Source organism: Jaculus jaculus, chromosome 4 (genome assembly GCF_020740685.1).
Source record: "Jaculus jaculus isolate mJacJac1 chromosome 4, mJacJac1.mat.Y.cur, whole genome shotgun sequence".
Taxonomy (NCBI): Eukaryota; Metazoa; Chordata; class Mammalia; order Rodentia; family Dipodidae; genus Jaculus; species Jaculus jaculus.
Genome location: NC_059105.1, coordinates 66,178,979 through 66,203,771, shown reverse-complemented (window position 1 = coordinate 66,203,771; position 24,793 = coordinate 66,178,979). Strand labels below are relative to the sequence as shown.

The 24,793-nt window shown below is 45.6% G+C and overlaps 1 protein-coding gene across 6 annotated transcripts in view; it reads left to right on the top strand.

The window, feature by feature from the left end:
- The window catches only part of Rapgef4 (Rap guanine nucleotide exchange factor 4), a 336,159-nt gene that overhangs the window by 300,464 nt on the left and 10,902 nt on the right, over nt 1–24,793 (top strand). For all 6 annotated transcript variants that reach the window (XM_045147499.1, XM_045147498.1, XM_004660336.2 and 3 more), the window contains 8 exons: nt 161–307; nt 2,797–2,894; nt 8,750–8,875; nt 9,304–9,482; nt 12,188–12,278; nt 17,404–17,454; nt 18,708–18,795; nt 19,205–19,269. In XM_045147499.1, coding sequence (XP_045003434.1) covers nt 161–307; nt 2,797–2,894; nt 8,750–8,875; nt 9,304–9,482; nt 12,188–12,278; nt 17,404–17,454; nt 18,708–18,795; nt 19,205–19,269 — 845 coding nt within the window. The remainder of the gene's footprint in view (nt 1–160; nt 308–2,796; nt 2,895–8,749; nt 8,876–9,303; nt 9,483–12,187; nt 12,279–17,403; nt 17,455–18,707; nt 18,796–19,204; nt 19,270–24,793) is intronic.

Below are 24,793 nucleotides of genomic sequence, written 5' to 3'. Positions count from 1 at the left end.
AAGCAGGTTTAGGAGGTGGCAGACATGTGCAAGTAGACATGTCAGTAAGAAAGGCAAGATCATGCAAATTTGGGAGAACGTCTCACTTCTGTGTCCAGCTTATGGTCTGCTTGGGAACTTCCCAAACCACTTTCCCACACTGCCAACTGTCTCTGCGCAGTTTTGTTTAAGGTTTACTGCATGGACCACACCTATACCACCATCCGGGTACCTGTGGCCGCCTCCGTGAAGGAGGTCATCAGCGCGGTGGCCGACAAACTGGGCTCCGGAGAAGGTCTCATCATCGTCAAGATGAGCTCTGGTGGAGGTAAGGTTTATAAAACTAGCGCTTGGGGGTTTTGAAAAATGAGCCTTCTCGTCTTAACAGAAACCACGCAAGGAGTTAGAATGGCCAGCATGAGCCAAGAGTGACAGGATGTGTGAGATTCCAGGAATGATAGACATATCACGGGAGGGCTGGAGAGATGGCTTAGCGGTTAAGCGCTTGCCTGTGAAGCCTAAGGACCCCGGTTCGAGGCTCGGTTCCCCAGGTCCCACGTTAGCCAGATGCACAAGGGGGGCGCACGCGTCTGGAGTTCGTTTGCAGAGGCTGGAAGCCCTGGCGTGCCCATTCTCTCTCTCTCCCTCTATCTGTCTTTCTCTCTGTGTCTGTCGCTCTCAAATAAATAAATAAATGATTTAAAAAAAAAAAAAAGAAATATCATGGGAAGAGGTGGGCTGAGAAGTGTTTAACACTCCCCACCTCATGGCCGGGCCCCACTCTAAAGCAGAGTGTGGGGAAGTGCTTTGCTGTAAGTCAGCTAGGACTTCAAACTCTGGCATGGATGTCAGCCTGGAATTCTTTCAGTCCAAACCATAAAAGTCGCCCAGGACCTCTGAGCCTGGAGAAACATGTGCACCTGGCTGACAAGCTAAAGGCTCTAGGTTTCTACAAGCCTGAAGTTCAGGGTAGTTGGAGGCTTATTCTTGTCAGCTGATGACAATCCCTCCCTTAACCAGAAGAGAGGACAGGATTCCAGCTTTTTAAGAATACAAGAAGTATTTCTGTCCCGTAGCACGACTATTTATTTTGTATTCCGTGATGATACTTTCTTGAGATGTCCTTTGTCCATGATCCTATATGTTCTGGCCCCTCGGTGTGTGCTTGTGACAGGACAGGTTAGTCAGACAAAGCTAGCTCCCTGAGGTGCTAAGAGAAGGCACACAATGAATGAATATCTGTACCCCGTGCTGGACAGGGGCCAGGGGATGGTCACCCCTGGTGTAGTGAGAGGCTATAGGAAGCGGAGGCAAGGTTGATTCCCCAGTGATGAGTTCACAGCCATTCTAGAACTCCTGTCTGCCCTGAATGAAGACAGGTGACTCCACTAATACAGGATTTTGCAATGCATGATGGATTCTCAGGATCTCTCTTTCCATTTCTGTCCCAGTGGCACCAGACCCAGGATCCCTGTCGTCTGTACTCCGTTTGTCACATTCTCCCTACAGATATCCCAGTCCTTTAGCTTTGGAGCCAAATGGCAGTGTGTCACAGAAGCCTCACTCGGTCCTTTCCTTGAGGTCTTCTCTAAATCCTCCCCCCCACAATACATATTCCCTAGACTCCTTCCCTGTGTCCTTATCATTTCTCACTCCCCGGGGGGCAACGTTGAAAGTGTCTGTACCTCTCTGTATGTTGAAAGCTCTTTTGGGGTGGGATTTTTATTTTCCAGTACTATTGCTTCATCATGTGTCTGGCATGTATTAAATACTAAACGAATATTTATTAAATGGACAATTTTTAAAATAAAGTAAGAGGTTTAAAGGCTAAAGAGTTGGCTTGATGGTTAAGGCGCTTGCCTGCAAAGCCTAAGGACTCATGTTTGACTCTCCAGATCCCACATAAGCCAGATTCACAGGGTGATGCAAGCATGCAAGGTAGCACATGCACACAAGATGGCGCACACATCTGGAGTTCAATTGCAGTGGCTGGAGGCCCTGTTGCACCAATTCTCTCTCTCTCATAAAATAAATACAAAGAGGGCTGGAGAGATGGCTTAGCGGTTAAGCGCTTGCCTGTGAAGCCTGAGGACCCCGGTTCAAGGCTCGATTCTCCAGGACCCACGTTAGCCAGATGCACAAGGGGGCGCACGCGTCTGGAGTTCAGTTTGCAGTGGCTGGAGGCCCTGGCGTGCCCATTCTCTCTCTCTTTCTGCCTCTTTCTCTCTCTCTCTCTCTCTCTCTCTCTCTCTCTCTCTCTCTCTCTCTGTCATTCTCAAATAAGTAAAAATAAACAAAAAAATACAAAGAGAGAAAGAAAGAAAGAAAGAAAGAAAGAAAGAAAGAAAGAAAGAAAGAAAGAAAGAAAGAGCTTAATCTAGTGGATTCTATTACCCTCCAATCTGGGAAATAAGTGGGAAAATAACACATTTAGCAACTGAAATCATATTGGGATCTCTGAAAGCCCCTAACTTTTGTAAAAGTGAGCCAAGGTGCTGGGCACTGCTGCCTTCTGAACCCCTAGTCTGACATGTAAATAGCTGAGCAGGTTTTGCAGGTAATCACAGTTGCAGAGCAGAACTGGGCAAACTGACCCTCGGCCATTTCCAGTCCCAGAGTGTGGTCATTTCTGATGGCATCCTGAGTGGTGTGGCTGTGCCTTTTTTTATTCAGTGGGTCCCTTCAGTCCTGTATTTTATGCAGTCATGCTGCAGGTTCCCGTAATTCACCGAGCTGGCAATTTGTTGGTGTGATTAGGGCAATACAGCAAATCTCAGATGTAGTTAATAGGCAATCTCATGCTTTTTATGTTCACAGAAAAGGTGGTGCTCAAACCTAATGATGTTTCAGTATTTACGACGCTCACTATTAATGGACGCCTGTTTGCCTGCCCGCGAGAGCAATTCGATTCACTGGTAGGTGTGGACGGCCTCCTCAGAGCAGCATCTTCAATCAGAAAAACTTGTCCGCAGCTTAATTTCCCAGCCACACTGAACCAGATGTTAAAATGTCTTGAATGCTACCCGGCTTGCTCCACAACGTCGTCTATCAGGAAAGCCTCCAGTGCTCACTGGAGATGGTCTGGGCTTTAGATTGTCTTTTGTGGAGATTAGCCAACTTGTACCATTACTGGGGTATAATTCAGCTTTTAGAGCTGTCTGCTGTAATTCATGTCATCGAAATGTCCCCAAGTTCAATAGCGACGTACAGAATCAGAATTCTTAGACCAGGATGGAAGGCGGGTAAGTGCCACTATGAGATGGCTGAGCAGGTGACATAGAAACGTACTGTGGCAAAGCAGCCATTCTGTCTGTGAAGGGCTCTTCCCTGGAAGACCCCCCTGGGCCTGTGCAGGCAATGCTGGTGGCCAGAGGCTTCTCTGAGTCTTCCAAACACTTGTTCCCAGCTACCCAGAACTTTGTGTGAACACGGGACATGCTCACTTTTACTTAACCTATGAAAATCAAGCATGGAAGTGACCAGTTCATGGGACCGATTGAGAGTCATGATATACTCATTTTCTCTGTGTCTGTCACGTGGAGTTCCCTTCCAAAGGAAAGGACAACATAAGGGTGAGAGATAAAGTGTGTCAGTATCTGGGGAAAATGTTCGTCTCAGTGATATATGAGTCAGCTCAGAATGAATCAAATCAGACTTGCTGGATAACTCAGGCGTCTCAGGCCAGGGGTGTGGCCTGCCTAGCATGTGTGAGGCCCTGGGTTCCATCCCCAGCACTAAAACAACACCAAAATGCTATTTTTCAGAGATCATTTTACCTGACCGGGATCTTGGTCTCAGATTGAGAGAAAACCATGTTTTTTGTTTGTTTGTTTGTTTGTTTCTGAGAAAAGGTCTTACGACATAGTCTGTGCTATCCTAGAGATGTCCATCCTCCTGCCTCAGTCTCCATGGGCCTGGCTTACAGATATTTGCCACCATACTTAGCAGGAAAGCTCCTCTCACACCACCTTGTTTTCACTATGGAAGACCTTGACAAATGTGGCCTTAGTGTCCTTGCTCAGCCCTTGACCTCCCAGCCCGAAGCATCCCAACCTCTCCTCAACCACCAGGCCTCTAAGAACCAACCTATATCCTTAGTCATCTGCATTCACTGCTTTATAAATCAGTATCTCCCAACATCAAGAGCTGGGGGAGGGGGGGGAATGGTCATAAACGAGTGAAGCTACCCTCTCTGAAAAATCAAAACGCCATAAAAAGCCAGCCCCACGGTGACATCCCATCAAAGGTGCTATGTTACGTGACAGTGTTTACCACACAGGGCAGAGAGCTCTCTTGCCAGCTGGTTCTTGGCGCCTGTGTTGAGCAATGTGGTGGAGAGATAGGCGTGTGGACTCTCTCCAGCTCCCTGGGAGGGCAGATCCTAACTTTGAAAGTTTCTGTTTATTTGCACACAGCCACGCAGCCTTCCAAGATCTTAGCCCTTGCTTATCTTCTTTCAGGCTTGGCTATTGGAAAGGAATTTACTTTGCAATAAGTAACTCAGGACATGAACCTCTGAGCTAGGGGTCCCCTGGCCCCTCCCCACGCTCGGAGGGGTTGGACTTACCTGTCCCACCTCCGTAGCTCCCCCTCCTCCGGTGTGCTAAGGCATTCCGGTGAGATTGGTCCTTCTAGGAAGTCTTGCAGAAGGTGACTACAATGCAGAATGGCGCCAAACCCTCCGATCTATCAACACGTACTTACCAAGTGTTTGCTTAGCTCAGTGCCGGCATGACAAGTGTCCCAGAGCCTCTGTCCTTACAACAATTACAGTCACGTTAGGAAGAGAGAAAGTCAAGCAGCCTGGAAGAGGACAAGTTTCGGTGTTAAATCGTGTTGTCTGAAATTAGGAGAGCTCCAGCATTTATCCTATTGGTTAGGGCCATAGACTTTGGAGCTTTACTCTCTTGACATTTTATTTGAGCACAAATGTTAGTTCAAAGCAGATTACAACACGGCCCCACTGTACAGTTTAACTCAGCTCTGTTTTTGTCCATTCTTGGGGTCCTGGACTGTTATTTAGAACCTGCCACGTCCACAGTGGATGGTTCTGGCTCTGGCATGGTCTCAGAAACAAATCGGACCCTGGTCCATAGACCTCAGGGTCTCACATTGTGCTGAGGAACCCAGCACGCAAACCAGAGAGGACCAGTATGACAAGTGTCACCACAGAGCTAGACTAAGAGGGGGTGGGGTGCCCAGGAAAGCGGGATGTCAGGCGAAGGCAAAGCATGCTAAACCACCAGCTTGTCACTGACAATTAGCACGCTCTCCTTATGCCTTGATTCCCTGGAACGCAGCAGGATAATGCTGCCATTCTTCCCATCACAATACCCCAGCCTTAGCAGAAACTGTCATCTCTCAAAAAAAAAGAAAGAGAGAGAGAAAGAAAGAAAGAGAAAAGGTAGGTGGAGAACCAAAGGGGTTCTATGCCTGGTGGGGATTGGACAGGGGCAGAACATCTCAATACCTGTGCTTTGCACATCGTACATAAGCTCTTCTGTGCCTCAACTGTAGGAAATTTCCACACAGACATCCATCATGAATGGCCTGAGGAGGAACTTCCTAGGGGGTCCCCATTCAGCATGTAAATCCCCCAGACAGGGGCCATCCTTGCTGATCATGGAGGAAGTGTGAGAGAGACCCAGTGAGCCTGTTTAAACGAGGGTGGAGATCCCACAGGGCTTCCCGTTGCTCTGTGATTACAGTAATGGGAGTGCAGGGAGACTAAAAGAACGTTCTAGGTTTCTTTTATGCATGTGTGGGAGTGCATGTGTGTGAGGGTGCACCTGTGTGCTCACACGTGGGGAGGCCAGAGTCCAATGTCGGGGTGTCCCTCGGTCACTCTATACCTTATTCTTTTGGACAGAGTCTCTTGCAGCCACGTGGCTAGACTGGCTGGCCAGTGTGCCTCAGGGATTCCCTGTCTCTGCTGCCCCAGTGCGGGGATTACAGGCATGTGTCAAAATTACAGCATTTTACATGGATGCTGGGTAGCTACACTTAGGTCCTCATGCTTGCGTGGCAAATGCTTTGCCCACTGAGCCATCCCCAGCCCTCCTCTTTCTTCATCTTGAAACCTCCCCAGGAATTATTGAGTTAATTTGTCCATCTGTGAGACTCCATAAGACCTCAAAGAAAGGCACTAGAGAGCCTTGTCCCAGTCACAAGGAGAAAGCAGGTCCAGGGAATAGAGTGGGGGGTCAGTTTGCTGTCCAGAGAGGCCGAAGAGCTGTGTTCACAGAAGCAAACCGTGGAGCCACAGTCTGGCCTGAGCCACAGCACTAAGACCTGGAATCTGCAGGCTTCCCTGACTGTTCTACCAAAGATCGACCATGGCTGCAACCCTTCTCATTTGCTTCCATGAACCGCTTGTCCATTGGCTTCAAGTGAGCTTGGGACCACTGCCTGGCTTCCTTGCTGTCTGCCCTCTGCGTAGAGAGATGGGTACTTAGCTCTTCACCGGAGTGTCACACTGATCAGACTTTCCTGACATCTGCATTGCCTCAGCCCTTCTGGACAGTAGACTAATTTGAGAAGGGGACCTCCTCGGTGAGTTTGAGGCCACCCTGAGAATTCACAAAGTGAATTCCAGATCAGCCTGGACTAGAGTGAAACCCTACCTCGAAAACAAAAACAAAAAAGCAACAACAAAACCCTTTACATTTGATTCACTTATTATTTATTATTATTTTTGTGTTCTGAAAAATGATCTAAGATGCTGTTACTTAGTAAAACGAATGATAGCCACACAACAGAAATGTACATATAAAATATTAATACCTATCTATAAGATAGGGAGTATATATATTTGCATGTAATGTATACAAAATAACAAAAGTGAAAATGATAATTGCCAATATGATGTTTGCTCTACATGGGCTGCCAAAATTCAAGTCGGAGGGTTGAGGATGTAGCCCAGTGGTACAGTAGTTGCCTAATATGGGCAAAGCCCTAGGTTTCTGTCCCAACACCCACAAAGAAAAAGAAATCATGTTAGAAACATGGCTATCATACAGCATCCATTATCACCATAACCCCTGTGTTCTTTTTTTAATTAGTTAATTTATTGATTTACTTTGTTTCTTTGAGGTAGGGTCTCACTCTAGCCCAGGCTGACCTGGAATTCACTATGTAGTCTCAGGGTAGTCTCGAACTCTCAGTGATCCTCCTACCTCTGCCTCCCCAGTGCTGAGATTGAAGGCGTACACTACCATACCTGGCTATTTTAAATTTTTTTTCAGTCTAGGCTAGGCTGACCTTGAATTCACTATGTAGTCTCAGGCTGGCCTTGAACTCACAGTGATCCTCCTACTTCAGCCTCCAAAAGTAGTGTTGGAATTAAAGGCATGTGCCACCACACCTGGAAAACACAACCACTGTATGCTATAACTGTTCCCTGAAGTCCCGACATCCAAGACATAAAATGTCCGGGTGTCAGTGCTGTGCATTGGAAAGTTCAGCCCATGAGAAGTCCAACCAAGTCTACAGTTGAGCAGTCAACCCTGGCCAGCGGGGGCAATGCTACCCAGGGACACAGTCCGTTAGGTGCTGGCCTTCATTCTGTACATCTAGAGACAGAAGCGTGGATAGACAAGGCTCCCAGGAACAGAGCTAAATAGGTGTGGGACCCGAGTGGGCCTTTTGAAAGTTATTGCATATTTGGAATGAATGCGTGACTTGAAGAGGTTCTTGGAGCAAGAAGCTCAGCTTTAGTAGATGCACAGACCAACAGGTGGTCTGTGCTGAGCTGATGGAAGGTAAGGGCGACGTGAACGCAGGGAAGCCACCGGGAGACTCGCTTGGCAGGATTGGATTGCATAGAGGGACCAAAGAATAGCTTTTTAGAAAGTTCCTGAGTATCAGATTAGGAGATGGGGTTTTGCAACAGGCCAGAGAATAGATAAGGCTAGTGTGAGCTTCAGAGAGCAGCAGACAGGACATAACCCTTGCTGCGTCAACGTACACTTGAGCTGATCCCTTCATCTCTTGACTGTCTCTGGCTCCAGTACATTGGGGTCATAATAACGAAGTTGGCAAATGCGGGTTGTGATACCCAGTCTTGTTATGGGGACATTTTAAGGAGCATGATCCTCCTACCTCTGCCTCCCGAGTGCTGGGATTAAAGGCATGTGCACCACGCCTGGCTAAATGAGAAGTTTTGATCAAGAATCTGAATCTTGGCCAAAGTGGTTTGGTCTTCTAATGTCTTGCCCCCAACTCTGTGGTCAAGTACTATCAGTCTAAGACCCAAAGCTGCCAGGTGGTAGAGGAACTGGACATTCATTTGTCGACTCAGCTCATAGCATTGTCCACCACCTCACCACCCCAGGCATGGAGTCAAGAGGTACAGCCACAGCAGACTGATCTCAGTTACCAGCGAGAGCAAGCAGTGCTGTGGGGCATACCCAGAACTCCTATGCCAGTGCCCCGCTTGGCAGCAGCTTCAGTGGGAAATAGGGAGAGAAAGTCTCCAAGAACGTTTTCCACCAGGCACCCCCAGGCCCAGGTCACCCTTTACTGAGTCTTATTTGCCATGGCCCACACTTTCCAGTGAACTGGTTATAATGGTGACGGTGATTACGGAGGTCGATGGGAAGTAAGTACCATAAAGAACAAAGGCATTTTTCCCCCTCTGATTGAAATCCAAGCTTCCAAAGATTCCTGAAATCTTCTCCAAAACCCTTTCCCATCAGAAACTCCTGAAAGCACTGGGCACTGAGTACTTGCCTCTTGTGGTTCCGATACAGTCTTGTATGATTATCCACAGACCCCCTTGCCAGAACAGGAAGGTCCAACTGCTGGGACTGTGGGGACATTTGAACTGATGAGCTCCAAAGACTTGGCATACCAGATGACAATTTATGATTGGGAACTCTTCAACTGTGTGCATGAGGTAAGGAGCCCAGGCAGGTACATCAACAAGATGTATCAACAACCATAGTGATGCTGAATGAGGCCCACTAGCTTGCTGAAATTTGTTTAATGTATATACTGCCATATGGAAATCACGTGACGGTTAAAAAAAAGAAAGCATACTGAGTTTATAAATAACGCCTGTTATAGTCTTTGAATATTAAGGAAAAATCTCTGTGATGCTATTCTGTGTCTTTCTGAGTATACGAAGCCAGTAATACCTAGTTTCTGTTTATACAAAACAAGCCCCACGAAGGCCCTTAAGATCTATACCACAAGTTGCATCCAGGGTAGTGGTTAAGTTCACATCTGCTGGCTGGTCGGACACTTTCTTAACAAACAGAGGAGCCAGCCTGGCGTGATTTAAAATCAAATAAATAAGTGAAACTGCTTTCCTTTCTCTTCTAGCTGGAGCTAATCTACCACACATTTGGAAGGCATAATTTTAAGAAGACCACAGCAAATTTGGATTTGTTCCTGAGGAGATTTAATGAAATTCAGTTTTGGGTTGTCACCGAGATCTGCCTTTGTTCCCAGCTCAGCAAGCGTGTTCAGCTCTTAAAAAAATTTATTAAGATAGCAGCCCAGTAAGTATCTTTAGTTTGAGTCAAGGAAAAAGAATTTCCATGGTGTGTTTTCATAGACTGCACTTTAAAGAACAAAGCAGGATATGCATCAGGCCTAGCTTTCATACAGTTCTCATCAATCTCTCATTAACATCTGGTAGACCTGATGCCGGAGTCAAAAAGGAAGCTCGCTTTGCTCTGAACTCCTCAGAATATTTTTCTTTCTTCAGTTTAGAGCCCTCGGACAAGCAAACAAGTTCTCTTGTAGAAATGTAGGTGTTACAGGTTCTTGGAAATGGTGTCCACCATGACGCATTCTCCCCGGTAGAGGGCGGCAGAACATTCCAGTACAACAGCTCCTGCCGCCCAACCAGAATTAAACCAGCTAACCTGATACAAGAACATCATCTCCATAAACACCAGAGAAAGCAAACATCTTATAAATATTCTATTTAACGGCACTTTGTGGGAAACAATTTATTTACTGCAGGGGCCAGTTAGGTTTCTCCCTGACATGAATTTAATCTTCTCCTGCTATTTGGATATGCCTGACAACCTCCTGTTTACTTCCATGTTTTTGGTATCACCACAGTGCTAAAAATAAAAAGCTAAATGCGGCCTGTGCCTGTGAGACTCCTTTCCTTTCTAAATGCAGGGAGCTAGAGCACAGGAAGGTTGGGAGAACAAGTGACCCCAGCCAGGCAATTTTCTTGAGCCAAACAGTTCAGATCCCACACGGAGTCTGATTTCCCGAGCTAAACAAAGAAGTAAAAGGCTGCTTGATGGTTTATAGACATCAGCTTGCCAAATGCCATGAGTCATTTTGCCAAAAAAAAAAAAAAAAATTTGAGGGTTCAACAGAATACCCAGCTCCTTTGAATTTACATTCTGCCTTCTTTTCCCTGGGCGGGCTCGTTATTTGAAAGGAAGGTTTCATCGTGTTGCATATGAATGTCTGGTTCAAAGTGGAGCCACTTTCCCCAGGAGCGCAGACAGCCTCGGTGCAATGAGCAGATGCCCTCACATGTTTGGAATGAGCGGATTATGGAAACTATGACAGTGTGTGCTTTCCCATTTTAAGGAGCACAGTCTCTCTTCACCTAAACTCAGTGGTGCCAAATGCAACTCAAAGGGGGGCGGGGGGGGGGGAGTGATCTGCACACAAAGGCAGGGAGTCAGAGAACCAGCCATCGATGCCTAGTCCTATTGACCAGCCTCTTACAATACACCGGAGTTTCATTTTAACATTTTTGTCTTACTGCTCCCTGGCTGTCACTATACACCAGTTTATATTATTTGGCCATTATTAAGCCCTGTGCTGAGGCTGCTATCCTATCATGGGCCTGTTCTGTTGGCCCAGCTGAGAAGATTGTAGATTTTCCTAACTCTCAGGTTGGCAGGGGTGAGTGGGAAACCTCGTGGCAATAGCATCTGATTTTCTTGGGGCTTTTTAGAGCATGGCAACAGATTCTCTTTAAGCTGGGGCTTAGCAAAGTTGCAGGGTGTACAGAGATGGCTGTTCGGATGCCTTGTTTATACGAGAGGAAACTGAAGCACACAGTGTTCCCCTGACTTGCCTTGGGTGATAAGCTTAGATGATAATAGGCAAGTCTACAGTTCTGCATTTATTCTCTGTCAAGATTAAACGAGTGTCTGGGTGAAGCATTGCCATTCTAATAAAATCTTCCAGGCTCAGTTCACATGTTTTGTTCCCAAATACACTTTTACAAGTGTTAATGGTCGCAGAAGTACAGATTCAAAATGACCGACTTAATGACAATAAACCATACAGAAAATAATTCTTTTGTCATCAATAGTTTAGATTATTTCCCAACTGCAAACTCCTGGAGATTAAGTTTCCAGATCGTGGGGATTATGCCTTGTCAGTTGATTTTTTTTTTTCCAAGGTAGGGTCTCACTCTAGCCCAGGCTGACCTGGAATTCACTATGTAGTCTCTGACTGGCCTCAAACTCATGGCGATTCTCTTGCCTCTGCCTCCCGAGTGCTGGGATTAAAGGCGTGTGCCACCATGCCCAGCCAGTCCTGTCAGTTGATTTTTTAAAAAATATTTTTTTATTTATTTGAGAGACAGACAGACAGAGAGTGAGTATGGACATACCTGCCCTTGCAAATGAACTCAAGATACATGTACCACTTTTGCATCTGGCTTTATGTGGGTTGTGGGGCCTTGAACCCGGACTCTTAGGCTTTGCAAGCAAACACCTTTAACCACTGAGCTATTTCTCCAGCCCCTATTTAAAAAAAAAACAAAACAAAACAAAACAGAATTAGAAGCATTAAAAGAGGTAAGATCTGGCATGGCCTTTGATTTTGACATCCTTAGTCCCCTCTCCCCAACCAGGTCAGGATGCCTACCTGCGGGTCTCAGAGGCTCCACAGGCATTTCCCATTTCCTCTCCTCCTTCACCAGAGCTTTTAACAAATCTGGGATCATAATTACAGCTGTTAGGGGAGGTGTCCTTAAATTACTTTTCAAAACCCAAACCTCAATGACCAAAACCATCACCTTTCTAAAATGACAGTGAGAAGTCAGACAGCAGAATATGGTTACCCAAGCAGAACTTACACAGTGCATAAATCTATCATTGCCAGCTCATAGAAAGGAGTCCTGATGAATATTAATGACTATCAGAAAATAGAATTCTATTTTTTTTTTCTCACTCAAAAGTGGCATTTTACTTAAACATGTGCCTGTTTGTTTCAGCTGTAAGGAGTACAAAAATCTGAATTCCTTTCTTGCCATCGTCATGGGACTAAGTAATGTTGCTGTGAGCCGCTTGGCACTAACGTGGGAGGTAAGCTGCCACTGAGATCCAGCTGTGACTTTTGCCTTAAGAATAAAAACACAAGTGGTGGGCTGGAGAGATGGCTTAGCGGTTAAGTGCTTGCCTGTGAAGCCTAAGGACCCCGGTTCGAGGCTCGGTTCCCCAGGTCCCACGTTAGCCAGATGCGCAAGGGGACGCACGCGTCTGGAGTTCGTTTGCAGTGGCCGGAGGCGCTGGCGTGCCCATTCTGTCTCTCTATCTGCCTCTTTCTCTCTCTCTGTCGCTTTCAAATAAATAATAAAAAAATAAAATTAAATTAAATTAAAAAAAAAAACACAAGTGGTGGCGCATGCCTTTAATCCTAGCACTTGGGAAGCAGAGGTAGGTGGATCGTCACGAGTTCGAGGCCATCCTGAAAATACAAAGTGAATTCCAAGTCAGCCTGGACCAGAGTGAGACCCTACCTCAAAAAAATTAAAAAAAAAAAAAAACACAGGCTCGCCAGTGAGCTTTTTTTTTTTTTTTTTTAAATATACATAGCATTTACACTGGTGTGACAGTGGGAAAGATAGGGACCCTTGGAGGGAGATGGCCTTTCTCCTTTTTTCAGTTGCTTTAGAGAGTTTAAAATGCTATTGTTTGTGTGAGGAAGGGCATCAGGGCAACCTCAGCTTTGCCATCTCTATAACGTAAATAATCGTTAAGTCCAGATCCAATGTGTAATGCAAACAATACTGCCTTGCCTCATGGATTTGATGGTCTCAGAAATGTCTGCTTTTGCACCCAGCCTTACCTATGCTTGAGAGGGGACACAAGATCCATTTTTATCCAAGTAGTCAATTTTGCCCCTTGGAGAAGCAGCTCAGAGGCCAGCTGTTGGAACAGCCCAGTACTAAGTGTCTCTTAACAACCTGGCACACTCCTTGCTCTAGCGGAGCAACAGTTGGCTGGTATTCTCTCTGCAGCAAAAGTTATGCAGGTGCGTTGTGAGTTTCTGTAGCAAACAGGATGAGTGGTTCATTGAGAGTTGCTTGTTCCAGCTAGAAAACATCTTCATTTGTCATGAGCTTAGTTCCCCGAATGTGCTTGACCTCTTACACATGGCATATAGTTGAAGGAATGCTAATCTCTGATAGAACATACACATAAAAATAGACTCTTGCTAAAAATAAAAAAAGCATGTGTAAGTGGGGCACCGAGAAAGAGAGCAAGGAGTATATAATAGACTCAATTGGTGATGGAGCTTACAGGCAGCTGTTTCCCTTGAAATGGTTTTCCTACCCATTTTCCTCTTGAAACTATTTTCTTTCTGTCTCTTTCCTAAATGTTTCCATTGTTTCTAGGGCAGGTCCTTGCAAGTCCTTCTGTCTTGGGTTTCTCTTAAAATTCCAGGCAGATGCAGCACACAGCGGCTCATCCCCTGAATATAGGAATGAGGGAACTGGTGAGGCCTGCGTGCCACGCAGCTGCGTCGCCTTCCAGCCAGCAAAAGCTCAGAGTTCATGCAGCCAGTAAACCTCCGCAATGAGGCCATTATGCAGTGTTCTTGTCCTGCCTTCCAGCTCAAGGCTCTGGGGACCTAGGGGTCCCGAACCTGCTTCCAGCTTCTAATCCTCCCACAGAGTCCAAATGAATTAATTGCTTGGGAGCTTGGGATTTTTTTTTTTTTTTTTAAAGGCAAAAGCTTACTGGTGATCCGGAGAAGTCAGATAATGTAGCATGCAACAGGAGCCAGGCAGTGAGACCATAGTTTAAGGGAGCACTAGCTGAGCCCCTTCTGTGACTCTGGAGGCAAAACCACTGAGAGGCTTCAGGGGAAGGTACAACCAGGTTCAGGACACGGCTAACTGGCCAGTCTGAGGTCAGGAGTACAATGACTTCAGAACTTCGATTTCTGTCACTGTGTGTTGCTGAAGAGATTAGCCTTTTGTCATTTACAAATCCTCATTTTTTTTGTTCATTTTTTATTTATTTATTTGAGAGCGACAGACACAGAGAGAAAGACAGATAGAGGGAGAGAGAGAGAATGGGCGCGCCAGGGCTTCCAGCCTCTGCAAACGAACTCCAGACACGTGCGCCCCCTTGTGCATCTGGCTAACGTGGGACCTGGGGAACCGAGCCTCGAACTGGGGTCCTTAGGCTTCACAGGTGAGCGCTTAACCGCTAAGCCATCTCTCCAGCCCTCATATTTTTTTTTTTTAGGTGAAATGTAATTACATAATTCTGAGAAGAACTTTTACTCCTAAGCTCTTTGATTCAGGTTGTGCCTCTGTGTTTCCTGAGACATCTCTAAGGGTTTCCCACACAATTCCAGGGGGTCCCCAGGTGGCCCCGTGAGTGGTATGAGGAATGATATGTGACCTTCAGAGACTGTAGAACACCCATGAAGCAGTCAGTGAACAAAATAGGGACCAAAGCTAAACCATGTAATAAAGGGAAGTGTTCGAAGCAGAGGAGAAACCCCTATCTGAGACAGAGCAAGGGAGAGCCACGGCTGGAGCAGTCTCTGGGTCGGCCCTGTGTCTGACATTTTGACAGGACAGGTACTGTGGAAGGCTGTCCATGTGTTCTAAGACACAGAGCTGCTTCTCGGGCCTTGCCCACTACTTTTCAGTAGCATTTCTTATTACCTCACTGGAGGCCTGTTTAAAAAAAAAAAGCCTGTAGACATTAATGAACATCCCCTCCATTTGCCAAGGGCCCCTATTGAGACATTGCTTTTGAAGTACAGAGTGCAGATAGATATTAGCATTGATGACCACCAAACATTTCTTGTCGCATTCGCTGTTGGCCTTGGACCAAAAGGCCAGCTAAGTTATAAGAAGTAGGGTGACAGAGGTGTTACCAAAATGGAGCACATACATGAGCATTTAAATCTAACCCTCCAAAAGGTATAATGTTAAGAATGGTCTGTGTTTGGGCTGGAGAGATGGCTTAGCGGTTAAGCACTTGCCTGTGAAGCCTAAGGACCCCAGTTCGAGGCTCGGTTCCCCAGGTCCCATGTTAGCCAGATGCACAAGGGGGCGCACGCGTCTGGAGTTCGTTTGCAGAGGCTGGAAGCCCTGGCGCGTCCATTCTCTCTCTCTCCCTCTATCTGTCTTTCTCTCTGTGTCTGTCGCTCTCAAATAAATAAATAAATAAATAAATAAATAAATAAATAAATAAAAGAATGGTCTGTGTTCATGGAAAGTTACCACCAGCGTGGTGACTGTAATACTGCATATAGAATCCTTGTGCCTCTTGATGCTCATCACTGCTTTTAGCCTTGAACAGTCTCCCAAGGAAGATAGTAGGAGGCTTTCTTGAAAACCTTGAAAATCAGTACTAGGAAGTGAATTGCAGAGGTATATACGTAGGGAGCGGTCCTGGGAACAAGAGTCTTACAGTATTTAAGTGAGAAGATGGCACACTGATTCAGGTGCCAGAGAGCAGACAGGTAGGCAGGTATGGAAGGTAGATGTCCCCGGGCAGAGCTGGCCTGATTTGAGAGTCTGACACTCAGGGCTGCCACGGCTTCCTCGGACTCAGGATGGGAAACATCTCCCTGCACTCCTTATGGGTTGGTGGGAAGAGAGTTCAAATCTCCTTCAAAGCTCAGCAAAGTGGGAAGCAGCGATTGCAAGAAGAGACCTTGTTGACCTGGCATGGCCCTGGAGGTGTAGTGTGCTGCGGGGTGGCGTGCCAACCTATAAACACGGGAGATGAGCGCATGGTGGGACTATCACATTCTCCATCATAGCCAGGCAGGGAGGGGAGAGAGAGAGGGAGGAGAAGCGGCTCAAGCACATGAGGATGCGGCGGGACAGGAGGCAGGGGGCGTGAATCATGGAGGGGCCCCCTCATAATAAGCTGCAGGACGCGGGCCAGTTCATTTAGGCCGTGACCATCAACTCCTTCCGCCTGCAAAACTCAGGTTTCAACTATGCAAATGAGCGGGCTGTGTTCCCAGCACACTCGCAGGCACTGAGGAAATAGCAATAAGACAAAATGAATTTCTTTCTTTAAAAAAAAAAATCCTGTTGTGGCTGGGGAGATGTCTCAGAGGGTAAAAGCACCTGGTGTGCAAGCACGATGGCCTGAGTGCCCAGAACCCACACCGGGCCAGGCGCAGTAGTGGGCATCTGTAACCCCAGACCTCGGAAGGCAGAGGCAGGAGGGTCACAGTGGCACCCAACAAGAGACCCTGACTCCAACAAAGTCGAAAGTAAGGCCTGACCCTCTCAGGGCTGTCCTCTGCCCCCCACACGCAGGTCGTGACACACGCACGCCTGCGCTCACACATCATATACACACAGAAGACATTATTAATACTAATAACAAAGCTCTGTTCTCATGTAGCTTTCTTTGTAAAGGAGGAGGCTTGGAGGAAGGCTGAAATCATTTCTTAAATTCTTTTTTAAAAAATATATTTATTGACTGGGCGTGGTGGAGCACACCTTTAATCCCAGCACTCGGGAGGCAGAAGTAGGAGGATCACTGTGAGTTTGAGGCCAGCTTGAGACCACATAGTGAATTCCAGGTCAGCCTGGGCTAGAGTGAAACTCTACCTCAGAAGACCAAAAATATATATATATTATTTATTATTTATTTATTTGAGAAAGAAAGAGTAGAGAGTGTGTGTGTATGAGAGAGAGAGAGAAAAAATGGGTGCACCAGGGCCTCCAGTCACTACGAACAAACTCCAGAAGCATCTGGCTTATGTGGGTCCTGGAGAACCAAACCAGGGTCCTTAGGCTTCACAGGCCAACGCCTTAACCACCAAGCCATCTCTGCAGGCCAAATTCTTTTACTCTTAATACTCTCTGGTGTGACTATGGAAATGAAGGACTTACTATGGACAGTAGTGTGGAGGGTCTACACCTCAGGAATGCCAGTCCTGGTCGTGAATCACCCAGTGCAGACTATGTCATAGAAGCTGTAAGGCCAAAGCATTCCCAGTTACTTTTGGTTCAACTACGTTAAGACTTTTCAAAGGCAAGTTCTCTACAGTCCAGAGATTATTCTCAAGTGGCGGGACACATTACAGTTCGCCCTGTCTCAGAGATGTTTGATTAAGAGCCAAAAGAAATGCCTTTCCCCTAGAAATGGTAATGCATGCTACATATCTAGATATTGAATCTGACATATGCATGTGGCATTTTCATTTCATTAACAGAAACTGCCAAGCAAGTTCAAGAAGTTCTATGCAGAGTTTGAAAGTTTAATGGTAAGTGACAGTGGCTTCTTTATTCCGTTCACCGTCTGCATTAATCCAATCTCTGATTAGCTGAATTGAAGTTCTCGTTTCGGAAATTTTATCCGTCCTTGTATGACTTTAAGAAGTTTATGATCCCTTTTAGTGCTGCTAAAACAAGCATGTCTGACTAATGAATGGCACCCTCGGGAACTAACTTAAAGAGGACTTATGTCCCACATAAGGTCAATTTGTGTAACTAAGAAAAGCAGCGTAATAAGGTCCTTTCTATCCAGCACAGGTTGGCTATGAGCTGGAAGCTGCATTGTTCTTGCCTTGCCAAAATTATTTTTCCCCATTGGCTGGGAGGTATTAACAGTCAGAAAAGAAGAGTGAGTGGGACTTGCTGGGAAGCCAGGGGTGGTTTGGAGGGCCAGTCAGGGCCAGCTGTGCGGAACTGAGGGTGAAGAGGAGAGCTGGCCTCTCAGAAGGAGGCAGGACTTCAAGGGAAGTAGAAGCACTTACTATAAAGGTTCATTCTAGAAGGCTCATATTTCCTTTCTTTTAAAAATGCTTTATTTTTACTTATTTATTTATAAGAGAGACAGAGAGAGAAAGAATGGGTGGGCCAGGGCCTCTAGCCACTGCAAACGAACTCCAGACACATACACCATGTGCATCTGGCTTACATGGGTTCTGGAGAGTCGAATCTGGGTCTTTTCACTTCACAAACAAGCACCTTAACCACTAAGCCACCTCCCCAGCCCTTATATTTCCTTTCTAAAGGGATGTCTCCTCTTGATCGCTACAAGCAAATCATTCTCCCCTTTAAACCAGAATGGGAACCAACTTCAAAATACTGTCTTACCATGTGAACATTTGTTTAAAGACAAACCAATTTAAGTCTACCTTTTTCTTTTGTAATTACATTTTATTCGGAAATACCTGATTGTTGGACTAGGGAGATGGCTTAATAGTTTAAATGTTTGTCTACAACACCAAAGGACCTAGGTTCAACTTCACAGTACCCATATAAGCCAGATGCACAAGGTGGCACATGTGTCTGGCGTTCATTTGCAGTGGCTGGAGGCCCTGATGCACCCATTCTGTCTCTCTCTATCTGCCTCTTTTGCTCTCTCTCTCAAATAAATAAATAAAAACAAAAGTATTTTTAAAAATACCTGCTCATGGGGTGATACAGCTGGATGTGTTAGGAGGCAAGAAGAGGGTGTTTGATATGTGTGCCCTTCCTTCTTCACTGACCAGCATCTCTTTGTCTCTCTAAGGATCCTTCCAGAAACCACAGGGCCTACAGGCTGACAGCAGCTAAGCTGGAGCCCCCTCTCATCCCTTTCATGCCTTTGCTCATTAAAGGTAATCTTCACTATTGCCCAGGCCAAGCAGGTGGTGAGCATGTAGGGAACAAAGATGAACAACACCGTGATTAGACTGATCTGTTTGGGAAGAGCATCTTACCATCTTTCCATCTTCTCCGGCACCTGCTCTGCCCTCTACTAAGGGGGTTAGAAGGTGGTTGGAAGAATAGGAACCCATGATGTTAAAGCCTTCTTAGTGAAGCAGGTTTACTTTAGAGGTTTTACTAACCTCAGGTAAAGTGATTTCTGAAGTTAAACACCTAACATAAAAGGAACTATTATCAGCTTTCTTTTTTTCAACTGCAGTGTTATGCAAATCCACCTGCATACTCTAATGGTGCTATTGTGCTCTCTTAGTATGACATATTTCGGTTAGTGATTAGAATGTGGCTTTTATTTCTTTACAGATATGACATTTACTCATGAAGGGAACAAGACATTCATTGACAATCTAGTAAACTTTGAAAAAATGGTACGTGCTGTATTATAATCTTAACCACAGTGTTTTTTTTTAAATAAAATTTGCATTTGTACTAATAAGGGAAATAATTTCCATATATGCTGCCGTGTTTAAAAAGGTGGTTACACAGGAAGGAGTTTAGAAACATTTGGTTCAGATTGGCTCCCTATGTGAGTCTGTCAGTTCTCCTTTGTAAAGTTGAATGTTATTTGTGTGGCTGGTTCACAGCAGCTGCTAGCTTTTATGCTGCATGTTTCTGTCCTTGGCTGCCTGTTGCTAAAATGCACGAATGTTCCAGAGTGACTTCGGTGTTGTTGTTTTGTTGGTAACGTCTGTGCAGCTAGATTGCCCCTGGATACCTTTGAAATGTTTATCTGTCAAGGCCGACTTGAGTGTGTAGGTAAAAGGCAACTCCATAGCAGATCTTTACTGTGGAGTAGCAATCTAAATGTGTTTTGCTTGTCCCCAGAAAGTTCACCCAAGTTCAGAGAGGAACTGGGGAATTGCCAAAACAACAATAACAGCAAAAAATGTCAGCCACAAACTTGGAACTGGCACTGACATGTTCAGAGTTTTCCAGCCACACTCCTCTCCCCCCAGCCCCACGATACAAACAAACAAACAAACAAAAAGCAAATGGGGCTGGAGAGATGGCTGAGCAGGTGCTTGCCTGTGAGGTCTGTGGGCCCAGGTTCAAGTTCCCAGTACCCATATAAGCCAGATGTACAAGGTGGCACATGCCTCTGGAACTCATTTGCAGTGAGTGGCTAGAGGCCCTGGCATGCCCATTCTCTCTCCCTCTCTCTCTCTCTCTCTCTTTCTCTCTGCCTCTTTCTTTCTCTCAAATAAATAAATAAATTTCAAATAGACAAACAAATAAAAAATAACTTTTTCAAAAGTAAGGGATGAGGGAAGTCTGGCAGAGGCACTTCGCAGTTTATTTCCTTAGCTGCTACAAAGCAGTAGAACAGGTCATGCCAGAGCTACCCAGTCCATGGCAACGGAATGCCCACTGTCTCTGACTCCTTGGGCTGCATAGGATCTGGATGGATGGAGGGCATTACCATTTTGTCTCCCAGTGACTGAATATTTGCCCAAGGTTACATTTTGCAGTGTGAACGTGGTCCTGACCTGGAGTTCAGGAGATGCCTGGGGTCAATAATATATCACATCCCTCAGTGTCTGGGTGAGTCCAGATCCCCAACAGAACAAGTGAGGATCGTGCTTGTTCCGTTGATTTCTGGGCTGGTAAGAGGTCCATGGTATGTGGGCCTTTCTGTAAACCAGAGTGTTCTGTAGAATTCTTATCAGAAACCCACAATTATAATTGTTTCTTGAAATCAAGCTAGTATGTATGACTCCAGAAGAATTTGAAACACCCTGCTATCATCCCATAGGGATCAGCCCCATTCATACAAACCCATGACAAAGCCCAGCCTGGTTTAATCACAGCTTTCCCCTAGCACTAGGTTATACACTCTGCAAAGACATTGCTCCGATGGGCATGTAGTTTCTCAGCAGTTTCCCTGTCCAGCCCACACACCAAATACGATATTGACATCTCTGAAACTATGTCAGTTTAATGTTTTTTTTAATATTTTTTATTTTTATTTATTTATTTGAGAGCAATAGACAGAGAGAGAAAGAGGGAGACAGAGAGAAAGAGAGAGAATGGGCGCACCAGGGCCTCCAGCCACTGCAAACGAACTCCAGACGCATGCACCCCCTTGTGCATCTGGCTAACGTGGGTCCTGGGGAATCGAGCCTCAAAATGGGGTCCTTAGGCTTCACAGGCAAGCGCTTAACCACTAAGCCATCTCTCCAGCCCTGTGTTTTTTTTTTTAATCAAAGTAAAAAAAGAAAAATTTTGGCTCACTTACTCAAATGAAGCATTTAACAATTTCTCAGCATTTTCCAAAAGAAAAGGACGTCGCCTTGTCCTTCCAAAATGAAAGATGGAGCAAATGGATAAAGTACCTTCTGAATTATCTTAGCAGAAGGTCAAACTGAGGGCTAGAGAAGCTAGTTAACGTATACATAGGCACTAAAAATGTAGAAGTTAGGGTTCTCTAGAGACTTTAGAATGCCAAAGAGCATGAAGTGGCCAAGAACAAGCGAGAGCAGCAGTGTACGCTGGATCCCCCGTCTTCCAGAGACTGAGGCACCTCACCCGCTTTTCTAGACCATAGTTCCATCCATAAACTGCAGAGGCAAAGTCAAGAGGAAAAGTCGCTCCCCCCATGTCTGCACCTCAGCTCAACATGGTGGGCTCCTCGCTGCCAGGCGCTGAGCCAAGAAGACCTCCCCCGTGCCCTGCCCTTGGAATAGCCACGTTGCATTAGCAGGAAATGACAAGCTAAGCTAGCGTTTTGGCTGCAATACTAGAGCCTAAATTGTTGATAGGTTGAGCAAGAGAAGTTTTTTTTTTTTTTTTTTTTTTTTTAATCACTTAAAAGTTTTAGTGAGCATGGTAGTAGCTCTGCTGTGGGGAGCAGTTGAGGTTCCTGGCTTATTCTGGCTGTCCATTGACCTGGTCCATGCTAACCCAGCCCCGCGTCTCCAATGGAGTAGATGAAGGCATGCTTCCTATGACCTAAGGGGGGGGGGAGAAGCTGCGCTCACCACTTGCCGCACATGCTAGTGGCTAGAAATTTCATCACTTGAGAGCAAGACTAGAAAGTGGAAATCCTTATTTTGGGTATCCGGGTGTGCCACTGAAAATTAAGGGATTCTGAAAAGCTGAGTGTGGCGGTGTGCCTCCCAGCACTTAGGAGGCAGAGGCCGGAGGATTGCTGTGAGTTTGAGGCCACCCTGAGATGACATTGTGAATTCCTGGTCAGCCTGCGCTAGAGTGAGACCCTACCTCAAACCACTCCCCACCAGAAAAAAATTAAGGGATTCTGTAGCCATGAAAGAAGAGAACATATTGAAAAGACACTGTCAGTCCTCTGCTCCAGTAACTTTAATTTTATTTCATTTGATAAATCATTTGACTAGACAGCTGATTTCACTAATGCCATCTTCCCATGAGTACCATGTTACTAGAAAATGAAATGGAATTTCAAAAAGAGCTGATGGTGGTTTCAAAGTGTGACTTTGTTCGGTCTGGCACCACTGCTAGCTTTCCAGCATTTTCTCCCTATCAACCAGCTTGCCGCTCCCCTTATCACCTCCAGTGCTGCTAAGTAGCTCTTGTCACCCCCGTGGGTCTTTGGGAAGGAAACATCTTTTCTAGGTTCCGATCAGTGTGACTTTCCATCCACGCTGCCAAGCTCTGTGTAGCTGGTGGACTGTGTCCTCACCGCCAGTGGCAGACTACACCAGGGCAGCCAGGAACACAGGATGCCTTTTCTTGGTGGCATGGTCTTAGCAAACCACCGTGCCAACACCGTGTTATTTTATTTGGAACATCTTCACCCTTGAGGGATGAAATGAGGATCAGAGAATTTGTTGTATACTCGCTTCCTGGATTTATTGGTAAGGACAAAAGAGACTCCACACGCTGATCCTTATGCAAAAGGAAATTTTAAGGCAGAAATTCTTTCATTTTGGGGGAAAACATAAAGGAGCATGCAAAGAGTGTTTGAATGAAGCCCTTTCTATCTTTCTATGGCGTATATGAATATTTATACCACTTCGAGGGTAGGCTAGCCGTGGATTAGAGGACAGCATCCTGGCCGGCTGCCACCACCCCACGCTGCAGAGAGTATGCTGATAGATACAGCGGCTGCTGTACTGGGAGGTTGGGTCTATTTCAGACATACCCGTATTTAGGTATATTTATTTAAGAATATGACCTTGAGGCAGAGATTTTGTTTGGAATGAGAAGCATAAGAATGACTTCTGAACTTCTGGAAATTTTTAACAGAAGCTAATTCAGTGAGGAAGAGAAATTATTTGAATCTTTTTAGTTTTTCCATCAACAGGCATGTCATTACATAATTAGCAGTATGACTTCTGACACCAATAACATTACAAATTCACAGAGGGAGCACTGGACTTGTTACCCTCAGGCTATGGGTGGGGAAAAAAAAAAGAATCTTTTGGTGAAAAGCTAACTGTGCAAATCTACCCAATCCCAAGACCTCCCAACCCCAAAGGAGATGTCCAGGTCTGCTTTGAGCGACTCTTTATTTCCTAGAACTCAATGCAGATTTCTCAAGGGCTGTGCTTTAAAGCAACAGAATACATGTATAAGTGTCCAAACAAAGGTTTTTACTAGGAATCATAAAGATACCTACCAAGGGCTGGAGAGATGGCTTAGTGGCTAAGGCGCTTGCCTGCAAAGCCAAAGGACCCTGGTTCAATTTCCCAGAACCCATGTAAGCCAGATGCACAAGGGGCACACACATCTGGAGTTCATTTGCAGTGGCTGGAGGCCCTGGCATGCCCATTCTCTCCCCACCTCCCCACGCCTATTTCTGTACCTCTCTCAAATAAGTAAATTGAAAATAAAATATTTTTAAAATGTTTTTAAAAAAGATATCTACCAAATATCTGCCAGGTAGTCCTTATCCTATAGGAAAATGTATGCAGTTGCAAAAGTAAGACATAAACACAGAAAATATTTTTAAATCAACAGAAATATCCAAATTCATAAAAAATTAGTCATGAGAGTAGTTAGTACGAGACATATTAAAAAGCAAAATAAAGCAGAAAAGTTCACACACATTTATCAATAGAAGAAAAAGAAAACACATCCTATAGAGTCACACAGTAAAATGCAGGCGTGTTGCCCTAACTACCTGCCTGGCCACATCTCACACTCCATCTTCTCTACTGGGGCAACGTTGGCAAGAGAAGCCTGTTTTTCTTTTTCTTCCATCCTTTGCACGAGCTGTCACCTTTGCCGGAGATTTTCTTACCCCAGTTTTCACCTGTGTGGCGCTTTCTTACGGTCCAGGCCAAGCACTCTAACTGATAGCTTTGCTGGGACAGCGGACCTTGCAATTCAGTCTTCTTCACTTGGTGCTCATTGTCTGCCTTCTCCACTAGACCGTAGGGGCCACAGACCAGGTATCGTAACTACTTTGTCCACTGATATTTCTCCAGTACCCAAAAATGTGTCTTCCATATTGTAAATGCATGAGAAATACTTACTGGATAAAAGAATCATCCAACTCTATTCCATTACTGCACTCAGCGAGGGAGGAGAATACACTGAAGCATTTTTGGAGGATTTTATGTAACAAAAATTAAACCCAGAATCATTTGCTATTTTATTAGAAATCTGATTAACTAGGATAGCCAAAGCATTTTGCATAACTGAGAAGGGAATTGAGGCAACTATCCCTTGGGCTCAAGTTCCTAAGTGGACAGTATCCTGTCTCTCCTCCTCCCTCTGTCCATACCTGTCTTTCAGTGTCCTTCCCTAAGGACAGAGACACACACACTACTCCATTGCGCCTGACAAGCACCTGAACTGTGATGGCTCAGGACCTTCATGTATATAACATACGGTGAGCATTAAGGTTGCTAACGAGTGCGGCTGTGTCACACGCCCCCTGGATGGTGAGGATCCGCAGCTGGGACAAGG